Source organism: Herpailurus yagouaroundi, unplaced genomic scaffold (assembly GCF_014898765.1).
Source record: "Herpailurus yagouaroundi ecotype Mexico unplaced genomic scaffold, PumYag 100, whole genome shotgun sequence".
Lineage (NCBI taxonomy): Eukaryota > Metazoa > Chordata > Mammalia > Carnivora > Felidae > Herpailurus > Herpailurus yagouaroundi.
Genome location: NW_024412391.1, coordinates 87452691 through 87478972, shown reverse-complemented (window position 1 = coordinate 87478972; position 26282 = coordinate 87452691). Strand labels below are relative to the sequence as shown.

Below are 26282 nucleotides of genomic sequence, written 5' to 3'. Positions count from 1 at the left end.
ATTCTAAACTAACTATTCACTATGTTTCTAACCTTGAGACTAATCTCCCTACACTTCAGAATATTCATCTGTAAAGTGGGAAATAATGCTTTCCTGATAATTAAAAGCATCTACTCAGTGCTGCTTTCTCCCCTTCCCTTCTCCCTGCCTCCTTTCTGTGGTTGGGAGCTAGCGTGTCTGTGATTCACAGGTTCTGCTGCGGAATGAAAAGAACAGCGTGTCAAGCACACCTCTGACAGAACCATTCCCAACAAGTTAATGCCGATTCTGTTTGTGTTTGTTAACTGGTAGGCTGGACACGAAGCACGGAAGGACACCTGCTTTTCTGCAAGTGTTGTCATCTGACTGGGACCCCAAAGAGGGACATTTGAGGATGGTGTCATGAAGCTGTGGAACTGACCTTGGAAGCACGACTATGTTTCAGAATCGTAGTGAGTCTGGGAAGCGTTCCAGACAGAGAACAAAAGGCCCCACCGAATGGGAGTGTGGCCACAGCAGGGCCTTTATGTTGAGAAAAGGTGGAAAGAAAAAACCATGTCAGACTGTGGAAGACCATGATGTCAGACTAAAAAGACCAGCTTTCATCCTATAATAGAGAGCCACTAAACATTTTTAAATTTTCATAGAGAACATAGAATCGGCTAATGAAAATGATACACTTTTGAACTTTCACAGAGACCCCCTGAAAGCCAGGCACTGAACAGTACCGGTGAATCCAGTGACATTTGTTCAGAAAAACAAACGACAAGGTCATAAATGGGAATGAATCATATCCTAATCTTCCCCGCTCATCACTGTTTGATCCATCACGCAGAAGAGACTTGAGCTGGCGGAGACTGAAGACTGCTTCCCACAAGAGAGCACCAAAAAACATCAACACACTCACACAACAGAGCCTCCAAACAGCGCAGGCTCTCTGTGGTCTGTGCTTTAACAGCAGGACCTGTGATAATGTGACCTCCCCTATTGAATTTCCTCTCTGAAGACAACCCCCCAGTCTCTTCCTTGTGATTGGATTCCTTAACTCCTTTTTAAGCCCTGAATAAAGACATAAGAACCTTATGGGTTTCCACAATGAGGAAACTTCCACTTCTGCGTGCGTAAGAGTAGAAAGAAGAAGGCGACAAATTATGTAATTCACAATAAAGAGAGAAAATAGAAATTAATCTATTACAGATGCTACTAAAAGTCTTTCTACAGCAGAATTCTGTCACAGAATTGAGCAAGGAAGAAAAATCTTAGGACATGGGAAACCAGTAATGTAACTTTGTGGCCCTTGATGTTATAAAAGGGGCCAGCAGCTGAGTACGAAGATGACACTTTTATCTGCCTCAGTTTTGTATTTTTCTTGGGTCCACTTCTCACAGCATGGATACGATCTATTTAGACTCTCAAAGAGCTTTTGATAAGGTTCTCACAAATGCCTATTATTGAAAGTGGGTAACCGTGGTGTGAAAGGAAAAAGTCCTATCAATGAATTAAATGAGAGGCAAAGAGCAGAAATAAATGGCCAATTCTCATGTGAAGAAAGGTTAATGACTGAGGGCTCTCAGGCTCTGTGGTAGAATCAGACTGATATTTAACAAACGACCGGGATAGGGGAGCCTGATTCTGGCTCCTGCATTCTCTGCACATCAGTCCCACACAAAGCCCCCCGCTGATTGACCGGCATGGGGCACAAGGCGAAACAGGCATTGCGGAGAAGTGTCTGCGATCCAGGAAAGGGCAAATAGGTAATGAATTGTTGCTGATTCACACAGAGATCCCCAAATACCAAGGGGACAGAAATAAAAATTACAGTAGCAGAATCTTATTGTCTAAGAACTTTGGTACATACTATACAGAAAAACAAGGGCCCTTTCAAAAGACAAGATATGATATTTGAACAAAAGTACTTAATTCATGGGCATGATGACCACAAATGTTCCGTACTGAAGAATCGCTTCTGTGGGCATTTAGATCCACAAGAACCCTGATGCCTATTCTGTAGATGGAGTTTAGACATAAACAAAAGCAAAACTGGTAGGAAATATGCAGGATTGGTACCCTTTTCTGAGGGATACCTGAAGGACTGATACAGGTTTTAATGAAAGCAAAACCTGACATGAATGTTATAATTTGGAATCAAATGCTCTAATTGACTAGCATTAATCCTTTATGACCCATAACTCAATCTGGCATTTTCCAAACGTCATCATGATGAACTGCACAGGAGAACAGAAAAGCCAACAAACTTTTGACTTCACCGTTCTTTGCCTCAGTTTCCTTATCTGTAAAATAGGAATAGAATTTACCTCACAGAATGATTGTAAGGGTTAAAAGGGGTCAGATATGTAGACTGTTTAAACAGTAAAAGGTAAAAAAAAATGTTAAATCATTATTACTACTAGTAATCATTATTACTAGTAGTATTGTTGTTATTTGAATTCATAATAGACTAATCCCAAACACTCACATGCTACAGAAGAGCAACCTAATTCAAGTCATTTGACTTTCTTATTTATATCATTGTTATGACTCAGTACTTAATAAGACATGTAAAATGTTTTCAAATAAAGAAAAAACATGGCTTTGAAATATCTTTCCACTAACCAGCTTTGTGAAATGTTAAAGAAATACAAGTTAATTTAAATAAGGCAAAAAAGAACACCAAAAAACAAACAAACAAAAAAACCCAGGTAAATGCTAATGACATTAATTCTTAAGTGTACACACAGTAGACCCAAGCTTACCGTGCAGATAGTATTTTGATAAGCTCTTTTCTATTCTGTACCCGAAGGTGGTTAGTTTTATACTTGGAGTCATCAATCAGTTCAGGCAAATTCAAGATCTAAAAGGGAAAAATAATGTTTTTTAACATTTATTTATTTACTTACTTTTGAAAGAGCAAGAGGGAGGTGGAGGGACAGAGAGAGAAAGAGAAGGAGAGAGAGAATCCCAAGCAGTGTCTGTGCTGTCAGCACAGAGCCTGACTCAGGGTTTGAACTCATGAACCCTGAGGTCATGACCTGAGAGGAAATCAAGAGTCTGATGCTTAAGCGACTGAGCCACCCAGGAGCTCCCAGGAAAAATAATCTTAATGTATAATTCACGATTTGGGGGGTACCTTCCTGTGAGTGCAAGTGTTCAGCGACTACCACACCCTTCCCAACACCATCCTTTGCTGACCTTTATGCTTCCAGACAAAAGCATATAGAACAGCAAAGGAATATAGAGGGAAGGATCATGCAGTCAAGATGGGTAATGTTGAGGGGCCTGGGTGGCTCAGTCAGTTGAGCATCTGACTTCGGCTCAGGTTATATTCTCACGGTCAGTGAGTTCAAACCCCATGTTGGACTGTGCTGACAGCTCGGAGCCTGGATGCTGCTACGGATTCTGTGTCTCCCTCTCTCTCTGCCCCTCCCCCACTCACTCTGTCTCTCTGTCTCTCAAAAATGAATAAACGGTACAAAAAATTTTTTTAATATGGGTAATGTTGTGACTGAGTTTGTCATTTATGAGAAGTTTTTGCTACATTTGTGTAGGTACCTACAAACAGGAGCATAGAAAGAGTTATCAGATCCCCATCATAAGCTTGTCTGGAGAGAGTAAGTAGAGAGATACAAAACTGGATAAAACGGACCTAATTCTGAGAACCAATATCATAAGTACTTGTCTGCACTTTCACAAAGCCCACGATCAACATATATCTTGTAGGTACATTCACTTATTTGTTCCACATGTAAATAAAATAATATTATCTGTCCCAGAAGTCCAATCCAGGATGTTGTACAAGGTGCTAAAATAGAGGAAAAGCATATACATTTGCCCCAAATGCTCACCATTAAAATAATGTCAAATTAAAAGATATTCTTCCTATAGAAGTGTCACTATTTTTCTTTAATATGTCTCCCTGAAGGAATAACAAATAGAAATGCTTTTATACACTTCCTCTTTTGCTCCTCCTCAATAAAGGGAAATCTATCTTGCAAGTCCCTTCGGACATCTTGCAATTTTAACAAGACCGTAATGAAAGTACCAAGTGGATTTGGAATGGAAAAGAAGTTTTATAAAGAATGTGTGGAGGCAGTGTTTGGCAGTTGTGTTGGAAAGTCAGAAGGAGCATTTATGGGTTCCGGGCAGGCCATGTGGCCCACAGAAAGCTTCACTACCTCTAGTAATGTATTTGCTTTAAATATAAACATTTAATGGTTTCATTTGTTTCCCACAGTTTAAATAAAATCAATCCATTAATCATCTCACAAAGGACAGAGAAGTGAAGAAGGTTCCCTGGAGTAAAGAGAGCATCTCCACGGTGTCATTTCTCTTTTGCATGGTTCACTTATTCATTTCCTTTAGGAATAATAAAGACAGCGTTACTCTCCCAGAGTTTAAAAAGCGACACCACATAGAGCGTCCTTTCTCAAACCCTCCCTGTCACCACACCTGATCCCAGAATGGCCTCCAGCCTTGTCCAGGAATGGAAACCCCTTCCCTCCCCAAGAATGAATAAGTCATTTCAAGGAAAAGCAAGTGCCTTCACCAAATCACAGGTTAAATCTGTAAATCTAGCCTCACCCAGAAATAGTATAAGCTACATTAAAAAAATAAAATAAAAAACACTCAGTGGGGCGCCTGGGTGGCTCAGTCAGTTGAGCATCTGACTTTGGCTCAAGTCATGGTCTCAAAGTTTGTGGGTTAGAGCCCCACATTGGACTCTGTACTGACAGCTCAGAGCCTGGAGCCTGCTTTGGATTCTGTGTCTCCCTCTCTCTTTGTCCCTCCCCCCTCATGCTCTGTCTCTCTCTGTCTCTCAAAAACTGAATATTTAAAAAAAAAAAAACAAAAAAAACACTCAGTGATTTTACTCAATGGGAACGAGGATATCCTCATATGTCCTTCTCTAAACTTGACAAATTAGACCTCTTTTCTATTTGAAAGTTGATACGAAACAGTGGGTCACAATAATTATCATTCTGTGTTCAGCCACGCTGCCATTTCAAAATGTTCCTAGAGAGACAGCTTCATTCGGGGTGCTGTGATCACAACCATTGCTTACGTGCTCGAAGCAGTGTTGCCTGGGACGGAATGAAGTCATGTCAGTGAAAGTGCCTGACATCTTGAGCACTAAATCCATGGGAAGCATTCCAACGAGGTGCATTTTCCCCCAAAAGAAATAATGAAGCATGGGTTTGTTCAAAAGAGAAGGATGGGAAAGAGGAAGGCGGGGAGACAGGGAGGGAGAATGTATTTAATTAACCTTCATTTTCTGAGAATATTTCTACCGGATATAGAGTTCAGGGAGGACACCTCTGTGCCACTTCTCTCTGGGCTCCCAGGTTCTTACGAAAAATCTGCAGTCAATTGTGTCCGTGTCCCCCACAGGTAATATATCGTTTTTCTCCGGGTGCTTTCAAAACATCTGCCTTGGTCTTTCCTTTTCAGCGGGTAGTCTTGGGTGTGTTTGTGCATGGATTTATTGGGGTTGATCCTATTTGGGGTTCGCTGAAATTATTAAATCTGTAGGTTTTTGTCTTTTGCCAAATTTGGGAAGTTTTCAGCAATTACATCTTCAAATATTTTTTCAGCATAGACTTTTGGGGAGGAGACTCTTTTTTTCTTTCTCTGTGGTTCAGACTGAATGATTTCTACTTATCTATCTTCGAGTTCCATGACTAGTTTCCTCTGTCATCCCCATTGTGTTATTGGGCTCACCCAGTGAGGAGATGCTTTTTTTTTTATTTGGTGGCTGTATTTTTCCATCCTAGAATTTCTAGTTGGTTCTTCTTCGTATCTTCTATTTCTTTGCGGGACATTTCTATTTTTCCATTTATTTCCACAAAGTCTGTGATGCCTATCGGAGCATTTTTATAATAGCTGGTTTAAAGCCTTTGTAAATTAATTCCAACATCTGTGTCATCTTGGCATTGGCATTTATTGACTGTCTTTTCTCATGCAAGCTCTGGCTCTGCATATGCTGAGTAATTTTGGATTGTATCCTGGACGTTTTAAATATTATATTATGAGCCTCTGGGTCTTGTTTAAATCCTACAGAAAAATCTTGTTGTTATTGTGTTTAGCAAGCAGTTGACCTGGTGAGGTCCAGGCTGTGAGTCCCACAACCCACCTTTGGTGTGCTTTGGTTCTAGAGGTAGTGGAGTTCTGAGCGCATGCAGTGCTATTCAAATCTGTCCCACATGTGCCCTACTTAATGGTCATGCTGCCACCTGGGCAGTCATCTGTTCCGTAGCTCAGTCCTCAACTCCTCTGGGGTGCTGGTTGGCACCAGATCAGTGTATGTGCAGCTCAGAGGTGAGTGCGGGGTTCACCAACAACTTCAAGGATTGCTTTCCACAGCTCCTGCCTCTCTGCAGTCTCTTTCCAGTTCCCTGGGGCTCCCCCTTAGGTAGCCTACTCCCCAGCAGACTTGCAGGGTGGAGGCCAAGCAGTGGGGGGAGAGAAAAAGGCAACAGGGATTCACCCCTCTTTCTGGGGGATCACTGCTCAGAGATAAAGAGGAAAGTTCTCCTTCCTCAGAGTTTTAGTTCCTGTTCATCTGCTGATGCCATTACAGGGGTTGTTTGTGGGGTGGGGCGTGAGAAAATGGAGAGGGAGAAAAGACGGAGGATTTCCACACTCTCTCTGCTATTAGAGCTCACTTTTGTGGTCCTCACTCTAGGAAGAAAGGGCATCTCGTAGGGCTCAGCTCTGTTTCCTAGTGCTTACTTCCATGTTTCAGGCTCCACTGTATAAGGAAGTCATTGCACAGAAACTTACTGCTGCCTTAGAGATACTTTAAATTCTGGTGTTCTTCCCCAATTCTCCTGCTACTACTTACTTCTCAGAGCCCTCTTACACCCTCTCATAGATGGCTCCGTGCATTCTATCCAGGTTTTATCGCTGCGTTCAACAGAAGAGATAGGGAGAAGTGTGCTTACTTTATCTTAACCAGAACCAGATTCTCCAAACCCAATTTTTTAAGATTTATTTATTTTGAGAGACGGAGAGAGAGAGAGAGACACAGAGAGAGAGAGACAGCAAGTGGGGGGGGGGGAGGGACAGAGAGAAAGGGAGAGAGAGAATCCCAAGCAGGCTTCGTGCTGTCCATACAGAGCCCTACAGGAGGCTCAATCTCACAAAGAGATCATGACCTGAGCTGAGTCAAGAGTTGGTTGCTTAACCGACTGAGTCACCCAGATGCCCCCCCCCACAAATGTAATTTTTATAGAGACCATTTATTAAGTGCATACTGTGAGTCAGGACTAGACAGACTATTTTACTTATCCAATCTAACTCTTGCAAAATCCCAAAAGTTATATATTAGCATAGTCATGTATTATAATCTTCATTTTGCCATGAGAACACAGATGCTTAACAAAGATTAAGCATCTTGCCAGAGGTCACCTGACTATCTCCAAGACTCACAGTATGCCTTAGAACTATGCTATAACGTCCTCAAACCACCTGCTCCAAAATCAGCTACAACGCTTACTGAAATTGAAGTTTCCCATACCCCACCTCAGACACACTAAGTCAAAATCTTTGTGTATGAAGCTCAGGGAGATTTCCTATGCATGCTAGAGTTGAGAACCAATGCATATTGCCTCCAATAAAAGAAACTTTCAGTCTAAATGACTTTTGAAAGGATGTCAATGTACTTCAAATAGGAATACCCATTAGTGTTGGCATCAATCAGCTTAAAATAGCTTACATATGCTCATGTTGCCTACTCTTCTGTATCACGTTAAGAGACATAAAATGGGATTTGTTCTAAGCCAAGGTTCGGTTTATATGCAGGAAGATTTTCTGAACCCCAAGCCTTGAACCCAATTGCTCTTGTTCTCACCCTAATTCCTGACAATAAGAGCTCCTTAATAGGACCCCCTGCCCCAGAAGTATTAGTCAGCCAGTAGATCTGTTTCAATTTTGGAAAGAGATTAGGCCCAAGTAAATTCTACTCATTCATCACAGACAATACTGCTGTATTTCTCCCTAGGAGGTAGAGCCTCCCTATCTTTTTTTTTTTTTTTTTTTTTTGATGTTTGTTTATTTTTTGAGAGAGAGAGAGAGAGAGAGAGAGAGAGAGAGAGAGAGAGACAGAGCATGAGTGAGGAAGGGGCAGAGAGGGAGACACAGAAGCCATAGCAGACTCTAGGCTCTGAGCTGTCAGCACAGAGCCTGATGTGGGGGGCTCAAACTCACTGACTGCAAGATCATGACTTGAGCTGAAGTCTGACATTCAACCGACTGAGCTACCCACCACCCGAGCCACCCTATCTTTTATGACGGGCCTTAATTGGCAAAAGAACAATTGATGGGCCTCATGTGAAAACCTGGGAACTTCGTCTTCCGTAAGGTCAATTTGAATCACAAGCCCCTTCGCAACAGATAAATCTGAACCAAAAATACTTATAAGAAACCCACTATACATGGCATAAGGGAACAGAGCATTTTTCTCAGGTTAAAAGGTTTTATAGGGCAAGTTTACATGTAAGGATATAATTATGAAGGTTAAAAAAAAAATCAATCAGATTGCAATGTTTGGTCAAGATGCCTAGTAAGTGATGTAAATAGCATTAAAATCCTGGACACATAAAAATTTTCTTCTGAGTGTTTCAAAGAATTTGATAGACATTGTCTTACGGGCTCATAACAGGGATTATCATTCCTAACTCACATATGGAAAAACAAGGTCAAGTGTACCACTCTCAAAGGCCCTCTGATGGTCTCCTTTTAAACAAACGTATCCTAACACACCAGCACAGTAAGTCATATTTTAGTACTCAGACTTATGGCAAATATTCTGCTTTGAAATAAAAATATTTTCCAAAAAAAAAATGTTCTTATGGATATTTATGAGGAAGTTCAAAAGTTTCAAACTGATCAGCAGTAATGAATCAAAAATAAAAAGAGCTCAGTACAGTTATTTTCAACAGTGAAGAATATGTCAACCAGTAATTTCTACCCCCCCCACCCTGCCCCCCTTTCTGGAGAGAGAAAACTCCAAAACATATGGCCCAGGAAGAAAATCTGTACTCATTTATAGCAATGAACTGGCTTTTACATCTCTGTGGCTAGAGTACGCAAATGACTTCACAGGCAACGGCTTCCGTATGTTTCATATTTTTAACGTTGACCGTTCATAATAAAGATTCTTTGATCCTGGATCAAATGTTTGAATCAATTTTCTCTACACTTACTCAGAGTCACCGTTATGAAAGCTCCCTCTTCCCCACCTCAGATGTTCCAGCCTTCACTGCCATAGGAACCAGCTCCATTTGTCACCTTCTCCCTGGTACATCCCACCCCTTTGCTGTGGTTTTGAGCTGCGCTCCCTACCCTCTCCTGTAAAAGAGGCACCACAATAAAGAATTTTTGTGCATAGCAGGTTAACTGCAATACAGAAGGTTCTAGCAGGCTAACTGCAATAAAGAAGGCTCCTCTAAGGAATATTTGGGCATCTTTAATAACGCCGGAAGTTCACAGTGGTACGTATGAGGAGTGCAAAAAAATTAAAATGTCCTCAACAGGTGAGGCCTTTCCCCTACAGGAAAGAAAAATTAAAAAAAAAAAAAACTTAAATACATATTTTTAAAGCTAGATCATACTTCTGGGACTAGAACTGGAAAAAGTGAACGGGAACCTAAAGACTTAAATAAAAGCAAATATAAAAAACCCTAAAATCTAGGTAAGTAGTAAAGACATCAAATAAAAAAAGTGTCTAAGTGATGCCAAAAATGTAAAATCTTCAATATAAAATTATCTCAAACTATTCCAAGGCCTTTTTTTAAACCCAATGAGTAGCAACATCTTTAATACAACCTTAATTGCTAACACCTTAAAACATGAATTTTGCAGAAAGGTATTCTGCAAAATTAAAAGCTAATGTGAAAAGTTGTTTTTAGTTTTCTAGTGGTTAATACAATAAATTTGGTATTATACTGTATTTGGGCCTAATTAGATCTCATGTTATTACAAAAACAAAAGAAAAAAAAGAAAAAAAGAAAAAAAAAAGAAAGGAAAGAGAAAAGAAAAATATCCTGGCAATAAAATTCCCTTTAAAATGCATTTTTTGGGGGGCACCTGGGTGGCTCAGTCGGTTAAGCATCTGACATAGGTTCAGGTCATGATCTCATGGTTTGGTTTATGGATTCAAGCCCCACATGGGGCTCTGTGCTGACAGCTCAGAGCCTGGAGCCTGCTTCAGATTCCGTGTCTCTCTCTCTCTCTCTCTCTCTCTCTCTCTGTCCCTCCCCCTCACATTCTGTGTCTCTTTCTCTCAAAAATAAATAAACATTTTTTAAAAAATTTTAGTGCATTTTTTTCTTTCCTTTTTTTTTCATTGGACTGGTAGTCAGGTCCTGTTTGAGGATAATTTAGGTTCCTATGTACTATGATTCATTTCAAAATACAGCCAGATAACCTGAAAAAAACATATAGTTAGAATGCTAATTCAGACCATGTCCCGAGCACTTGTACGTATCAAAATGGCACATTGTTAGGTGTGAAGGCAAGGGGTCTGGAGTTGGCTGTAGACTTAACAACATTGTTCTAGGCAAAACTGAACTTTCCTGGCTGTATACAAAACGAGTTGTTGCACGGGTCATCTGCCCACCCCAGTGATTCAAGATTACCTTGCACACAGTAGCAAACTGTTGGTTACTTCCTGCTCCAACTACAAGATATCCATCCTTGGTTTTAAAAGCCTAAAAGAAATCAATAAATACATAAGTACATACATACATACAAATACATAGATACATGAATATATAACTTTATATATTGAAAATACCATAAAAGTTAGCTTTAAGTTCTAAAACTTCTATATAGAAAGCATGTTCTAAAGTACATTACTAATTAAATAAATATTAATTAGTAGATTTTGTTCTTATATTTGCATAGTTGGTTTCTTTTGTTTTGTTTTGTTTTGTTTTGTTTTTGTTAATTTGGGATTTTCAAAGCACTTCCTGGCTCTTCCACTAACTGTTGTAACACGGGTTGGAAAAATAAAAAAATACTAAATTAAACTAAAACAGTTTTATTATAATGCATAACATGAAATTCTGTATTCATTATAGTATGGATTAATGTTGGGCTTTTCCAAAGTTTTATATTTTGTTTGTTTCCATTTTTCCTTGGAGGGAAAAGAGCAAGAGGATGCAATGTTTTCTACAAACTGAAAGAAAAATAAATGAATGGGAGGGAGGGAGAGAGGGAGGGAGGGAGGCAGGGAGGGAGGGAGGGAGGGAGGAAGGAAGGAAGGAAGGAAGGAAGGAAGGAAGGAAGGGAGGGAGGAGGGAGGAAGGGAGGGTGGAAGGGAGGATGCATACACTGATACATTTTATCTTTGAAGATCTCATATGTAAACTTTTGGACAATTTACTTTTCATTAAGTGAAAATTGACACATGTGGATCTCTGAACCTCATGTGGTTTTTATGTACTTGAAAATGTTTGTTGCTTCTAGGAGACACATTCATTTGAGCAGCAACAAGAATATAAGAAATTGATCACTCACCTCCCAGAGCATCTGGAGAACTCTCTTCTCCACATTTGATCACAGTGATGGTTGGAGGAACCAAATTTTACCCACAGAAGGCCTCGTTCCCACTTTCTTAAATGAGTTCCTTTAGTTTCCTTCTTTTCTATGTAAACATTACTCTGTATTTTCACCTACTCTTTCTTTACTTACTCCTGCCTCTGAGAAAGATGACTTCAATCTTCCTTGCCAGGGCTTGCTCCTATACTAAAAACCCTGGTCCCACCCTCACTCATATCCCTCAGAACCTTGCTCAATCATCCTTAATCTCTTCATTCCGACTAGATCCTTTTCTTTCTGCCTACATATAGGCTCACGTCTACACTAAAAATATTAACAGCAACAAAACAAAATTTCTATCAATCCTGTTATCCTTCTCAGGCTATCTTGAAATTTTCTTCCTTCCCTCCATCTCTGAATGATATAAAATTCTACCTGCCTACACTTCTTCATCAACGCCACATGCCAATGCCCTTTGTCATCAGGATTTTTATCCGATCTTTACACTGAAACTATTCTTTCTTGACCCCTCTGTAGTATTTGGTACTGTTAACCATCCCTTCCTCCAGGAACCTGTCTTATCACTAGGCTCCATCTCGGTTCATCTCCAATCTCTCTGACCTGTATTCCGCATTCCCCTTTCTCAGAATTATCTTCTTCTTAGCCTTCAGGATCTGTATGTGTCTTTCACTTCACTTGCTTCCTATAATAGCCATTAGCTGCATGTGGCTATTAAATTTAAATAAACTAAAATTAAATTAGCCAGTCACAAAAGACCACATATTTTGATAGCATTTATATGATACGTCCAAAATAGGGAAATCCATAGAGACAGAAAGATTGGCGGCCACCCAGGGCTGAGAAGATGGGGAGAATTTGGGGGTGTGACCACTACCACTAATGAGTTCTGGGTTTCCTGATGGGGTGATGAGAATGTTCCAAGATTGTTGTAATGTACACTTTACATGAGTGAATTATGATAGATCAATTATATCTCAGTAGAGATGTTATTAAGAAAAATGTAAGTAACAGCTCAGTTCCACAGACCCACTAGCCACAATGTCAAACATTCAAAAGCCATGGCTGTCATATCAGCGTAGATAAAGAGCATTTCCAGCATCATTGAAAGTCCCGTTGTCTGATGCTGGGAAACCGAAGCTGGAAGATGGTATGTTTTCTTTTTATTCTTCCTACTAGACCTAACATGATATCTGAAGAATGTTAGGCAATTAATAAATGGCCGTAAAATGTAATAAATCTCTCAGATAACTGCTTCCATATAATAGACTCATGGCTAAAATGAATCTCAGGCAAAACATTATTAATGGGGTTTATTCTGTTTACATTTTTGCTTGATTTGGTAATGAATGCTACTAAAAAGATATCACATGAACTATTTTAAAAGTTTATCTTCCCTGTTCACAGGGCAAAAGCAAAGTTTGTGTTATAAACAATGCATTGGTGTTTCTCAAACTATGGAAAGGGAATTTGCAATGGAGGTATGAGTGAGGAGCAAAGGATTTTGAACAGAGATGCCCCAATAAACCATTGATAACTATGAAAGTACACAGACTGTCAGCTTGTTTTTTCGTTTGTTTGTTTTCTGGAGAAAATCTGAGTTGGGAAGTGAATAAGCAATATGAAGTAACAATGTATGCTACCAGGTATAATGTGAAAAAAGACTTTCAAAATTTTAGAGGTGCCTGGGTAGCTCAGTTGGTTAAGTATCCGACTCTTGATTTTGGCTCAGATCATGATCTCACAGTTTGTGAGTTTGAGCCCCACGTCAGGCTCCACACTGAGAGTACAGAGCCTGCTTGGGATTCTCTCTCTCCCTGCCCCTCCTCTGCTCAGCCTCTGTCTTTTCTGTCTCCCTCTCAAAATAAATAAATAAATAAACTTTAAAATTTTAGATTAGTGACATAAAACTCAGCAAGTTTACATTTTTGAAGATCCTCATTCCCTTTTAATTAATGAAGAAGTGTGTCTTCCTTAAGCCTTAGCTATGCCATGAAATATGTCTTTATCAATATAAAACTTTCAAAACTTTAAGCAGAGATAACCAGTTAATGATCACAGGAAAATGAAGACTGCATAGTGGCTGAGCACCAAACACAATTAAAGATCATCAAATAGATTTATAAGGATAAAGGTAAGATTGAGTTCTTTAAATGCTTATTTGTTCCCTGTTATTGTTCCTACAGTGTTTATTTAATAAATATATTTTAAGTAAAAACTTAAAAACAAAGTATTGGCTGAAGAGTAAATAATTATGTCCCAGAGTCGCATGTTGAAATCCTAACCCCAATATGATGGTATTAGGAGTATGAAAATTAATAGAGGGAAACGTCACTAAAGTGGAGTCAGGAGACTAAAAGGAAAAGCTGTATCACTTGTAATTGACAAGCATCAATTACAAGAATAGCTGTCCATTACAGACCCCAACACAAGAGTCATCAACAGGAAAGGAAGGCCTCACAGGAAACATGTACGATTGACCCTTGAACAATGGCAACCCACACATGCATACAGCTGAAAATCCACGTGTAACTTTGGACGCCCCAAAACTTAACTACTGATAGCCTACTATTGACCATGAGGCTTAGCAATAACATGAATAGTCAATTAGCACATTTTGTATCTTATGTGTATTATACACTGGATTCTTACAATGAAGTAAATCAGAGAAAAGAAAATGTTATTAAGAGAGTCATAAGGAAGTACGATACATTTACAGTACTGTACTGTACTTATTGAAAAATTTCCAAGTGTACATGGACTTGTGCCATTCACACCCATGTGGTTCAAAGGTGGCTTGTCCACTGAATCCTCCACAAGAGATCAACTGCCCCTGCAACTCAGCCAATGAGAGACCATCATCACTCGGAACTCTTGCTTTTCTCCAATAGACTTTCATTCAAAACAAATTCTCCCAACTTCCCCCTTCATCTCCATAAAATGACATTCCTCTCCTTTTTTTTTTTTTTTTTTTTTTTTGGACTTGCCTATGGTTTTGCTGTAGCTTTCATGTCCTAAGTTGTAGTTCTCTGTCATTCCCAAATAGGGCATTTTTGCTGATTGCTGATAAAATAACTGACAGTTTTGTTTTTAAGATTAACAGGAACAAGAACATAGCCATCTGTGAATCAGGAAGTAGGTCCCCACCAGGAACTAAATCTGCCAGCGCCCAGATCTTGGACTTCCCCACCTTGAGAACTGTGAGAAATAAATGTCTGTTGCTTAGCCACACAGACTATCGTGTTCTGTTATAGCAGCACAAGTGGGTTAAGAAACTGATACTGAGGAGTGGGATGCCACTGTAACAAATACCTAAAAGTGCACAAGCAGTTTAGAGCCAGGCAATGGGTAGAGAGACTGGAAGAGATCTGGGGTTTATGCTAGAAAAAGCCTACATTGCTATGAACTGACTGTTCAGGGCAATTCCATTGAGAGCTCAGAAAGAAAAGGGGAGAGAACATCTTTAGAACATCTCAATCTTCTTAGAGAATACTTAAGGAACGCTGAACAGAATGTTTAGAAATATGGGCAGGAAAGCCCATTTTGATGAGGTCTCAGGTGGAAATAAGGAACTCCTATTTGGAAACTGGAGGCAAGGCAATCCTTGTTACAAAGCGTCAAAGAACTGGGCTGGACTGGGCTCCTGCTCCAGTTTTTTGTGGAAGGTAGAGCTTGCAAGTGATGAAATTAGGTATTCAGCTGGAGACATTTCTAATGTTTATTTGTTTATTTAAAAAAAATTTTTAACCTTTATTTGTTTATTGAGAGACAAAGAGAGACAGAGTGTGAGCAAGGGAAGGGCAGAGGAAGAGGGAGCCACAGATGCCGAAGCAGGCTCCAGGCTCTGAGCTGTCAGTTCAGAGCCCAACGCGGGGTTTGAACTCATTGAACCACAAGATCATGACCTGAGCTGAAGTTGGATGCTTAACCGACTGAACCACCCAGGTGCCCCTGCTTGTTTGTTTGTTTGTTTGTTTGTTTGTTTATTTATTTATTTATTTATTTATTTTTGAGAGAGAGAGAGAGAGACAGAGAGAGAATGAGCAGGGAAGGGGCAGAGAAAAAGGGAGACACAGAATCTGAAGCAGGCTCCAGGCTCTGAGCTGTCAGCACAGAGCCCGATGCGGGGTTTGAACTCGTGAACCGTGAGATCATGACCTGAGCGGAAGTCAGATGCTTAACCAACTGGGCCACCCAAGTTGAAGTATCTTCCCAAGCTGAAGATATTTCTAAACAAAATGTTGAAGGTGCAACAATAGTACAATGTGAAAAAAGAGAAATTACTTACAGAATCGTTCAGGAAAAAAGGAAACAGAAATTGAAAATTTGGAAAATTCTCAGCCCATCCATATTGTAAGAAATGAGAACGTATGGTCAGAAGAAAACGCTCAGTTTACTCCATTGGTGACATTTTACAAAACTATAGTGCAATAGCACAGGATATAGATATTGATATAGTAAAATACAGAACATCAACATCATGACAAGGATGCTTCTGATGTCCTTTTTAAAAAAACATAAATTTTAGATTTAGGTTCATAAAAACATTTAACAGAAAGTAGAGATTTTCCATATACCTCCTTCCCCTATATATGCACAGCCTTCCCCCATTATCAACACCTCTCACCAGTGTGTTACATTTGTTATAACTGATACACCTACACTGACACAATCTGATCATCCAAAGTTTGTAGTTTACATTAGAGTTCACGCTTGGTGCTGTGCATGCTATGGTTTTGGACAAATGTCTGATGACATGTAGCCATCATCATAGTATCATACAGACTATTTTCACTTCCCTAAAAATCCTCTGTGCCCTGCCTATTTGTCTTTTCCTCCTCCCAACCCCTGGCAACCACTGATCTTTTTACTGTATCCATAGTTTGCCTTTTCAGAATTACATATACTTGGGATCATACAGTATGTATGATCATACCAGATGTATTTTAGCTTGACTTATTTCACTTAGTAACATGCATTCAAGACTCCTCCAAGCCTTTTCATGGCTTGATAGCTCATTTCTTTTTAGTGTGGAATAATATGCCATTGTCTGGATGTGTATTTATCCATTTACCTATCAAAGGACATCTCCTTACCAATGGAGTAAACTGAGTAAAGGGTACACCATATCTGTGTCTATTATTTCTTAAAATGCATCTACAATTATCTCAAAAAACTTTTTTAAATGATGGTGTATTAGTTTAGGGTCCTGACAAGAGAGATGCAAAGAAATGGATTCAAGAAATATTTAAAGCAGCATTAATTATAATAGCCAAGTTATGGAAGCAGCACAATTGTCCACTGATTGGAGAATGGATACAGAAGAGGTGGTATATACACAATGGAATACTATTCAGCCATCAAAAAATGAAATCTTGCCATTTGCAATGACATTGATGAAGCTAGAGAGCATAATGCTAAGTGAAATAAGTCAATCAGAGAAAGACAAATTCCATATGATTTCACACATATGTGGAATTTAAGAAACAAAAAAATGAGCAAAGGGGAAAACAGAGAGAGGGAGAGAAAGAAACCAAGAAATAGACTATTAATTATAGAGAAGAAACTGATGGTTACCAGAGGCGAAGGGGGTAAGAGGATGGGTTTGGTAGGTGATGGGGATTAAGGAGTGCACCTGTTGTGATAAGCACTAGGTGATGTTTTGAAGTTTCAAATCACTATATCGTACACCTGAAACTAATGTAATACTGTACATTAATTAACTAGAATTAAAAACTTTAAAAAAGAAATATTTACGTGGTAAAATATACTGCAGTTGGTAATGACTTGGCTGTAATGGTCAAGAGCTGAAGATTGAGCGACTGCAAGATGTCACGGGGGACATTTAGCTTTCTGAGGAGCTTTTGAGATACTCCTGTGGAAATTCCAAATGATTAGAACTTGTCTGAACTGTAGATAAAACTTGAGAGTTGTTCATTATAATCTATAACTGAAACTATCACATAGTTGAAGTCATTTAGGAAAAGAGTTTGACTATGGAGTAGGAAAAAAAGAGTGGGGGGAGGCAAGAGATGAGTCGGAAGGCAACCCCCATCTCAAGTCCAAGCAGAAACAGAGTTACTCACAAGAGTAAGAAGAGGACCAAAAAATGCCCTCAAGGTGGTCTTTCATTCCCTCAGCAAATGCTGTTCTGGTGTCACAATGAGGACCAAATGAAATTTGAAGTGAATCGGGACTAAGTAATAGTCAGGAATGGGGAAGTCACGTGCAAACATCTGTTTGGGAAATTTTGTTGTGAAGAAAAAGAATAAGCAAAGCACTGAGCACACAGAATGAGCACAGATGCAATGCAGGCCCCATGTTGGTTTGTTGGTGGGAAGCAGAGAAAGCTCCCACTAGATGCTTCTACTTTCTTATGGAATAAGGAGCAAGGTCATCAACTGAGAGTAGGGTTGGTATATATGAGACTGGAAGATTATATCATTGAAGAGAGTGGGACAGCAAGGTGACCAGATAAACACAGTTGTGTTGAAAGCCCAATTGAGTGATATTCTCCATCACCTCTCAGTTACAGACAGAGAATAAATGGATATTTGCATTCACTAGAGTTGTGTCAGACGAATATGACAAAAAAAAAAAATAGAGGTGCAGGAAAATCAGAAAACTAGCCAGAATGTTACTGGGTAATGAGCCATGGACTATCTGGATGTGGAAGAAGGTGGTAAAGACAGGAAGAGGTGATAGGGCAAAGGGAAAGGTGTCAGTGGGTAAGGAATCCTGACGAAGTCAAAGAACTTAATAATGGAAGTCATTGTACATGCAGGGTGGAAGAACAGGAGACTGTGGATGGTCAGAATGTAAAATGCTTCATTCACTGCTTGTTTAAGTGAAGCAGATGCAGTGGGGTGGGAGGGCCACAGCATAAGATCCATAGACGAGTTGCTGCTAAAGGTAAGGATTCATGGGCACCTGGGTGGCTGAGTCGGTTACGTGTCCAACTTGGGCCCATGTTGTGATCTCACAGTTCGTTCATGAGTTTGAGCCCCACATTGAGCCCCACGTCAAGCCCTGCATTGAGGCCCACGTTGGGCTCTGCGCTTGACAGCTTGGAGCCTGGAGCCTGCTTTGGATTCTTTATCTCCCTCTCTCTCTCTGCCCCTCCCTGACTTGCTCTCTTTCTCTCTCTCTCTCAAAAATAAATAAAAGGTTGGGATTCAATAAATATCATTATTATTAAATAATTGCATCCTACCTAAAAGGAACTTCCTTATGTATTCTAAACCCTTATATCCTGACTCTTGGGCCCTCATCTACTCTGCAACAGACTCCTCTCTCTCTCTTTATTCCCTTGGTTGCCTCACTCTCCAGACTGAGCAAAGTAAGTGACAACAAGCCATATGCACAAACTGCCAGCAGGCTTTCCACACCAGGGAGAACTCACATCAAAAGCATCGAATTGGGCTAAAACACTCATGGCTAGGGTGTTTCTCTCATAAGGAATTTAGGCCTCAGGAGGCAAGAAACCATTGCTTCTGCATGAAATGATGGGGGAGAGGGCAGCAAGGGTCTATAGTTTTAAAAGGACAAGGCCAAACTCCAATATTTACAGCAGCACTATCGACAAGAGTCAAAGTACTGAAAAGCCCAAATGTCCATCAACAAGTGAATGGATAAAGAAGATTTGGTATATATATATATATATATATACACACACACACACACACACACACACACACACACACACACACACTATGGAGTATTACATGGTAATCGGAAAGACCAAAATCTTGCCATTTGCAGCTACGTGGATGGAACTAGAGGATATTATGCTAAGCAAAATTAGTCAGTCACAGAAAGACAAATATCATATGGTTTCACTCCTATGTAGAATTTAATATACAAAAGAGCTGAACACAAGGGAAGGGAAGCAAAAATACTATAAAAACAGAGAGGGAGACAAAACATAAGAGACTCTTAAATACAGAGAACAAGCAGAGGGTTGCTGGAGGGGTTGTGGGGGGGGGTGAGCTAAATGGGTAAGGGGCATTAAGGCAGACACTTGTTGGGATGAGCACTGGGTGTTATACATAGGGAATGAATCACTGGACTCCTGAAATCATTTTTGCACTATATGCCAACTAACTTGGATATAAATTTAAAAATACATACATACATGCATACATACATAAAGTTACAAAAAAAAGAGAAACAAAAAAACAAAAACAAAACAAACAAAAAAAAAAACAGAAAAAGGATAAGGCCAAAACCAAGCCATTCCTCTTAGAAGACCAGATTTTATTAAGCTTATTACCATGGGTTGTGCTTTCTCTAGGGTAAGTTTCACCATTGGGGAGACCACACAGAAACTTCAGTTTTCTTCACATTCCAGTTCACAATGAACCTCCTCTCCTGAGTGAAGAGGTGTTTCTCAGACTGAGAAAATATTGATGGGTCAAGTGATTGGACATGCCAAAGAAACTGTACCACTTACGAGCAAATTGGGAGACGTAAAGACAAGAAGGCATGGGGAGTCAGAGTTTCATTGCTCTGGTTAGAACAGTGTCACAGGTGAAATAGGACCACACCTGAGAGACCCAGGGGTGGCGATAGAAGATATAGGAATAGAGAATACTGAGCAGACATGAAGTCAGAGATATAAGAAGGTAAATCCGAAGTGTCTACTGCTTCCGAAATGCTCTGCTTTCCCTGCTTCCAGGCCAGCTAACCCGGATTGATGATCTCTTAATTATTGAGCTGGCTACAGATAAAATCACAGAAGGACCCTTCGAAGTTCTGCACCAACTCAATATATTTCATGGTCAAATGGAAAAAGGAAAAAAAATAAAACTGAAACTTCCTGTGTCACTCTCTTAAGCTACCATATTGATGCATCAGTATTTCCTCTCGTCTAAATAAAGTACATACAAGTGGTGCTGTGTCTACTTCAAAAACAAGCCCTCAAACTCTTGGGTCTCCCAGGGCTACCTAATTTTTAACAAGATTTTCTTCCACAAAAGGTAACTATTGCTAAATGACTTCATCATCCACTGGAAAAAGACATTCCATGAAGTTCAACTCACTGCCATGAGAATGTTTTCTGGAATGTCAAGCAGTTACCGACTTTGGGTCTGTGCTAGTACATCATGACAAATATAGAGCACTATTTCCTACCACAAACAGTTCAGTTCACCTTATGGTGCCGAAGCTGGCTGAGCCAGATGGCAGTGAGGCACAAACCACTTAGAGCTCAAGAACAGTGTCATCTATGGGATGAAACCATGCAACAAGTGGTAAACGAACCCAGGAGTCCCTAATCTCGCCTACTACCAATTTGGCTTTGTCTGTACATTTTTCATCATGAAAAAAAAAACGCCATTTTGAAGACCAATTTCTAAATACAAATCTTTGCCTTGAAATTTAGAATAGCCTTTACAGAGGTATTACATGCTGATTTCCTTCCACCCCAGATCAAGGCCAGGATTTGCTGATTCCACAGGAAATTTGAATGTTCAAAAATATACTGGAGGTTCTTCAAATCAATTAAGTCTCATTTCAAATTGAACATATGTATGATCTTCAATCACTCAGTTTCTGATACTATGCAAGTGCAAAGAAGAAAATGGGAAATGTCTAAATTTTTTTAATATTCTTCCCAAACTGTCAATGGATTTTTTTTTTTTAATAAAAGAAGTCCTTTGTCATGAAAGCCTACTGTCAAAAATGGAGTCATCATGCATCCTGGACACAATGTAAAATGGCACATGGGGTTCCTTTCCTTGGACAGTATGGGCCAGAAACTGGTTTTGATGATGATCCTGAATTGATTTCACTATAAAGAATAATAAGCCAGATTATTTGAAATAGGCAAGCAAAAGCAACAACCAAAAATTCCCGGATAAGTCCATATTGATTTTTCAGAGCACTTCAAGGTGTTAAGCATTTTCAAACTTCTCTTTATCTCAAACATGTTACAACAATCACAGTCCCAATGAGTTATGTTCCATCCATGAAAATACCATTTCTGAAAATGAGCCTACATTTATTTCAGACTAGTTTAAGGCATTCATTCATAGACCAGAACTTTATTCAAGATGCCACCATAGTTCACTTTCAGGCCAAAAATCAAGCTAGAAAAAGGATATTAATTATAATTACAATGAGAATATTCTAATGTGGTTATAGAGCGGATTGCCAATAAGGTTTTCCAAACATATTTTAATTCCATCATGTCTCAAGATTTATCAATGACAAAACATAAGTGATTAGGATTAGGAGGAGGGAGGCCCTGACATGAGACCTGCCCACTACACCTGAAGCAAGGCAGTGGGGTACAGGTCCAGTTGACAGCAGAATTTCAGCGCAGAGTATGGAAAGTTTAAATACGCATGGTTCAGGAAAGCAGTTGGCAAGATAAAGTACGGGGGTATAGGTAGAGAATAGGGTGAGAAATTCCGACAGAATAATTCTTGAAGGTCCTACAGTAGGCAGTTGGCCACTGAGATGTACAGATAGAGCCTATAGGGTCCCGGTTATGGGAAGGAGGCTCAAAGACTTGTGAAAACAAAGCAAAAGTTAGAGGGACAGGAAACAGGAAGTTAACTAGACGAGAAGCTCAGAGAATAGAGACAAAAGCAGAAGCCCAAGACTTTGGACAAAGATATATGAATCAATGACAGTTCCTATAAGCACGGGAGTCTGGCTGGCATATAAGAACTTAGAGCCCATGGTAGTTATACCTAATATCTGGGATTATGTCTGGCATGGCAGGCTTCAATACATTTTGTTAAATGAAAGCCAATGTATTAACATTAAATAACAGCAAACTAGGCAACTCATGAACCATTACTCACTATACAAAAGGCATGGCAGCAAAACTGGGAAGCAAGAAGTAGAAGAGATGAGAAAATGTCAAGGACTCGAAGATGGTGCTTACTGAGCATGGCAAACACACTAAGAATCAATTCCCACAGCAAATGTCCTTCCTTAGAGATGACTGCCTAAATTTAAAGGTGAAGATTAAGTTTTAGGGGAGATGGAGAATATAATTCCAAAAGGAGCTCCAGATATGTCCTGTAGTTGGAACAATGAGGGACTTAGTCCCCCTAATTAAGTACTCCTCCTTCTTTCCATGGTCAAAATTTAGCCCCTTCACAATGTCCCTTTCCAAACACCATTTAGTTGCCTGAAAGATCTCTTCCCTTATCTCCCTAATACTCATAGCCAAGGGTTTCTTAACCCATCGTGATGTTTGCAAGTCGCTATCTTGTAGGATGGTGAGGAGAAATCTCCTTAGCGTATTGTCATGGGGCAAGGATCCATGCATACTGCCACTACCTCCAACCACCAATTCCACCATTATCACCCTAATCCAGTATCCACTCTGTCTTGAAGCATATAGGATCATCCTTAGTATTCTTCCCAAGAAACATTCCACATAGCTATTACCAAGTCATTGGACATGAACTGGAATTAAAATTTATTTTCCACCCAATATAAAATGAGTTCCTGTACAGAGGCTTGGAATCAAAGTATACAGATTCTCAAAATATCTGTGGGCTTGGTCTAAAGATCACGAGAAGCTACATGGCTTAACATGGTGGAGAATAAGCACTTTAAGAAGGAACTGCTAACTCACAGGAACAGGTAAAATGTAGCCTTCATGGGATAACCGAGTATCTAAAACAAGTTAACTCAAGAGTCAGAAAAAGGACAGGGGAAAGCTCTGTCTTAAATATCTGTAGACATTTCTAAGGAAAGTGATGGAAAAAGCAGTAGGCTATAAGTAGCTGTTAGGAATTTGATGAGATTGCCATATTCCAGGGTCTGGACTGGTCCCTCAAAGGACCTACTCCTTCTCTGGATTATCAGGACCTGAAAGCCTGACGTAGGCCATCTAAAGTGCATGGAAGATTAAGGTAGACACCAGGATGATAACATTGCCACTATACAGTGAGAAAGAACTATATTAGAAGCCAGTATCTTTGAAGACTAAATGCTCCATAAATTTTCTCCCTTGAAAACTAATAATCAGAAGGCAAAATTATCAGAATTGAACATGGATTAATTACTTCTTGTCTCAAGTCCTCTTGCATCTAGATGCTGAGTCAAGTCTGAATCGGTCGGTGGAAAGGTCAGTAGACCCTTCCACATATGGCTACAAGAAGCAGGGGGAAATGAGCTCAGACTTCTTCAGCAGAAGAAGCCATGCTGAATCACTAGAGATCAGAGATCTCAAAATGTACCTCAACCATTTACATTTCATGAAATACACAAGAAAAAACAAGATGCATTCTGAATACTATTCTGTACATTCCTGTTTCAATCACTGGTGACCCAAAAGAGTTGGACTCACATGGGCACATAGGGCATGACTGAGTCATGAGAGTGTTACACAAGGTTTTAGACCAACTAAGAAGTTGTCCCTTCCAAAGTAACTTAACAGCACAGCATTCTTACAAACAACCTGAAAAGAATTTTCAGTAGTCCTTCTAGTAGGTCAGAAGGTGAAAGAAGCAATAATCCCTTTCTGGTCTTCTACATAAGCACTTAACAGAACATATTTGGTACTTCTGTGCATCCCTGTCAACATTAACAGGTCATTTTAGTTAAAAACTCAAAGGTAGCAAGAGATTCTGTTTTATTTTAGAGTTTATTTATCTATTTTGGATAATTTATATTTTAGTTCCTCTGGATATAATGTTCTACAAATGAAGGTGGAAACTTATTCTGCATACGAATTTTTACACATAATAACAGAATGTGCTGGAAATAACTTACCATTCCCTGTCTCTTCAAACACTACAATTCTTCATCCCAATTGCATTAAATATGTTTAATTTCCATTTCATCCCAACCCTCACCCCTTGAAGAAGCAACCTCATTCTTCATGTGACTGATCATTCCTCACCCCTGGTTGACTAGAATAGTGTGGATACCATTCCCAAGCCAGCTAATAGATTCATTGGACAGGAATCAATTACATCAACTTGAGAATTCAAAAGGTCACGTGGAGATGGGGCTGAAATGCCATATTAGGCTTACGTAAGTAAGTAAGAAAGCCTCAGACAGACTACAAGTGAGACAAAAAACTAGACTACACAAAGGAAACTGATAAGGACTAAGCAACTGCTCCATGTCTGATAGTACCCTGATTTTCATGAAACCAAACTATACTTTTGTTTCTGCAAAATCTCTATAGCCTTACAATGACCTCCCTCTTATCCACCTCATCTCTATTTATCAGAATTATCTTGACTGCATTTCTGTTTGTTAGAACCAAAAACGACTTAATCATAGATTTCCTAAACGGTGCTATATGGTGCAAATTGAGGATCAATAGATAACTGGAGTTCTCTAGCAGAGCAGAGTTTTGGGGAGCAGTGAACAAGCTGGGTCAATATCTTATGGACTCAATGTCTATTTGCCTAGCACAGGGCCTGCTATAAAGGAGGTCCTTATACTTATTTGAAATCTTTTCCTTTTACTAGAGATTTTAAACAGGTATTTCCCAAACTAGTTCCACAAAACACTGTTACATAAAGTGTTAATAATAGCCTTCTCTCTATTTTTCTCTCTCAGCACCACACACATACAAACTTTTTCATTTCTCCACTCAAATAAGTTTGAGAAACGCAAGTTCAACAGCTTTTTAAACTCTACTTTTCAAAACCCTTAATGTGATAGTGAATTTACGAATCTCCAAAAGAGGCCTAGAGTCTTTAAAAAGGAGTTCCTCAAATTAGTTTCTTCACGAAACCCTTTTTTCTAAGCATACCCATTAATTTCTCCCAGAAGAGTGTTCCACAGAACAATATGAAAAGGGCCAAAAGAGTGTTCCACAGAACAACATGAACCTGTCAGATCTTTAAAGGAGCAAAGACCCTGCTGTCATCCAGAAGAACCTACAAACTGTTATCTTTCATTTTCTTCAAGGTTAGTTTCACAAATTAACTGATTTAAAGTCTGATTTAACATTATCCCCTAATGGATAAACCATGCTTGAAATTTTATACAAGTCCCTAAATAAAGGCTTTGGCTAAACTCAAAAAAAAAAAAAATGCTATAAATTATTTGACCTTAATCTATATTTCCCACCCAATAAGTTCAGTTTTTTTAAAATATGATAGCTAATTATTTAGATAGGGTAGTTTTTTTTTTTAATGACCTTGAAATCTTGTAAATCTGGTGCTCTGAGGAGAGAAGGACATGTGCAAAGACTAAATAGTTTAAGTTCTTCAGGAACCTCTCTAAATGTTAAAAATTAAAATTCAGGTGACTACACCTATTGTGGTGAGCACTGAGTTATATATAGAATTGTTGAATCATTATCTTTTGTACCTGAAACTAATATAACATTATATGTTAATTATACGTCACTAAATAAATAATAATAACATTTAGTGTTTAATTATTTACACTGCATACAATACATTATTTTGCTTCTCAGAGCAAAAGGGACTCAGAGGGTCCCTCTCTACTTCCATTTCCCTACCATTTACCCCTTCCCTCCACCCCTGGGATGGTGCCCATCCCAGAACGCCAGCAAAACTACTGTCAAACGCCATCTTAATCACAATATGTTTTCTCAAAGTCCTCACCTTTCTTTATCTCTTTGTCCTCAAACCTCCCATTTTACCATTGGGAGAAATTACACAATCTTACTTCCTTCAGATTCCAACCCCATCCATTCTGGGGGGGGTTCCTGAGCTTTCCTCCTCAGGTGACCTCTCTCCCTCTTCCTTTACCCTTTGGCACTGTGACCTCACTCACTAGCAGAGATTCAACCA

At 39.4% G+C, this 26282-nt stretch overlaps 1 protein-coding gene across 2 annotated transcripts in view; it reads right to left on the bottom strand.

Moving 5' to 3' along the window:
* SUGCT (succinyl-CoA:glutarate-CoA transferase) overlaps window positions 1-26282 on the bottom strand; it is a 775778-nt gene that overhangs the window by 427931 nt on the left and 321565 nt on the right. For both annotated transcript variants that reach the window (XM_040473014.1, XM_040473015.1), the window contains 2 exons: window positions 10614-10685; window positions 2733-2830 (listed from right to left, as the gene is read on the bottom strand). In XM_040473014.1, coding sequence (XP_040328948.1) covers window positions 2733-2830; window positions 10614-10685 — 170 coding nt within the window. The remainder of the gene's footprint in view (window positions 1-2732; window positions 2831-10613; window positions 10686-26282) is intronic.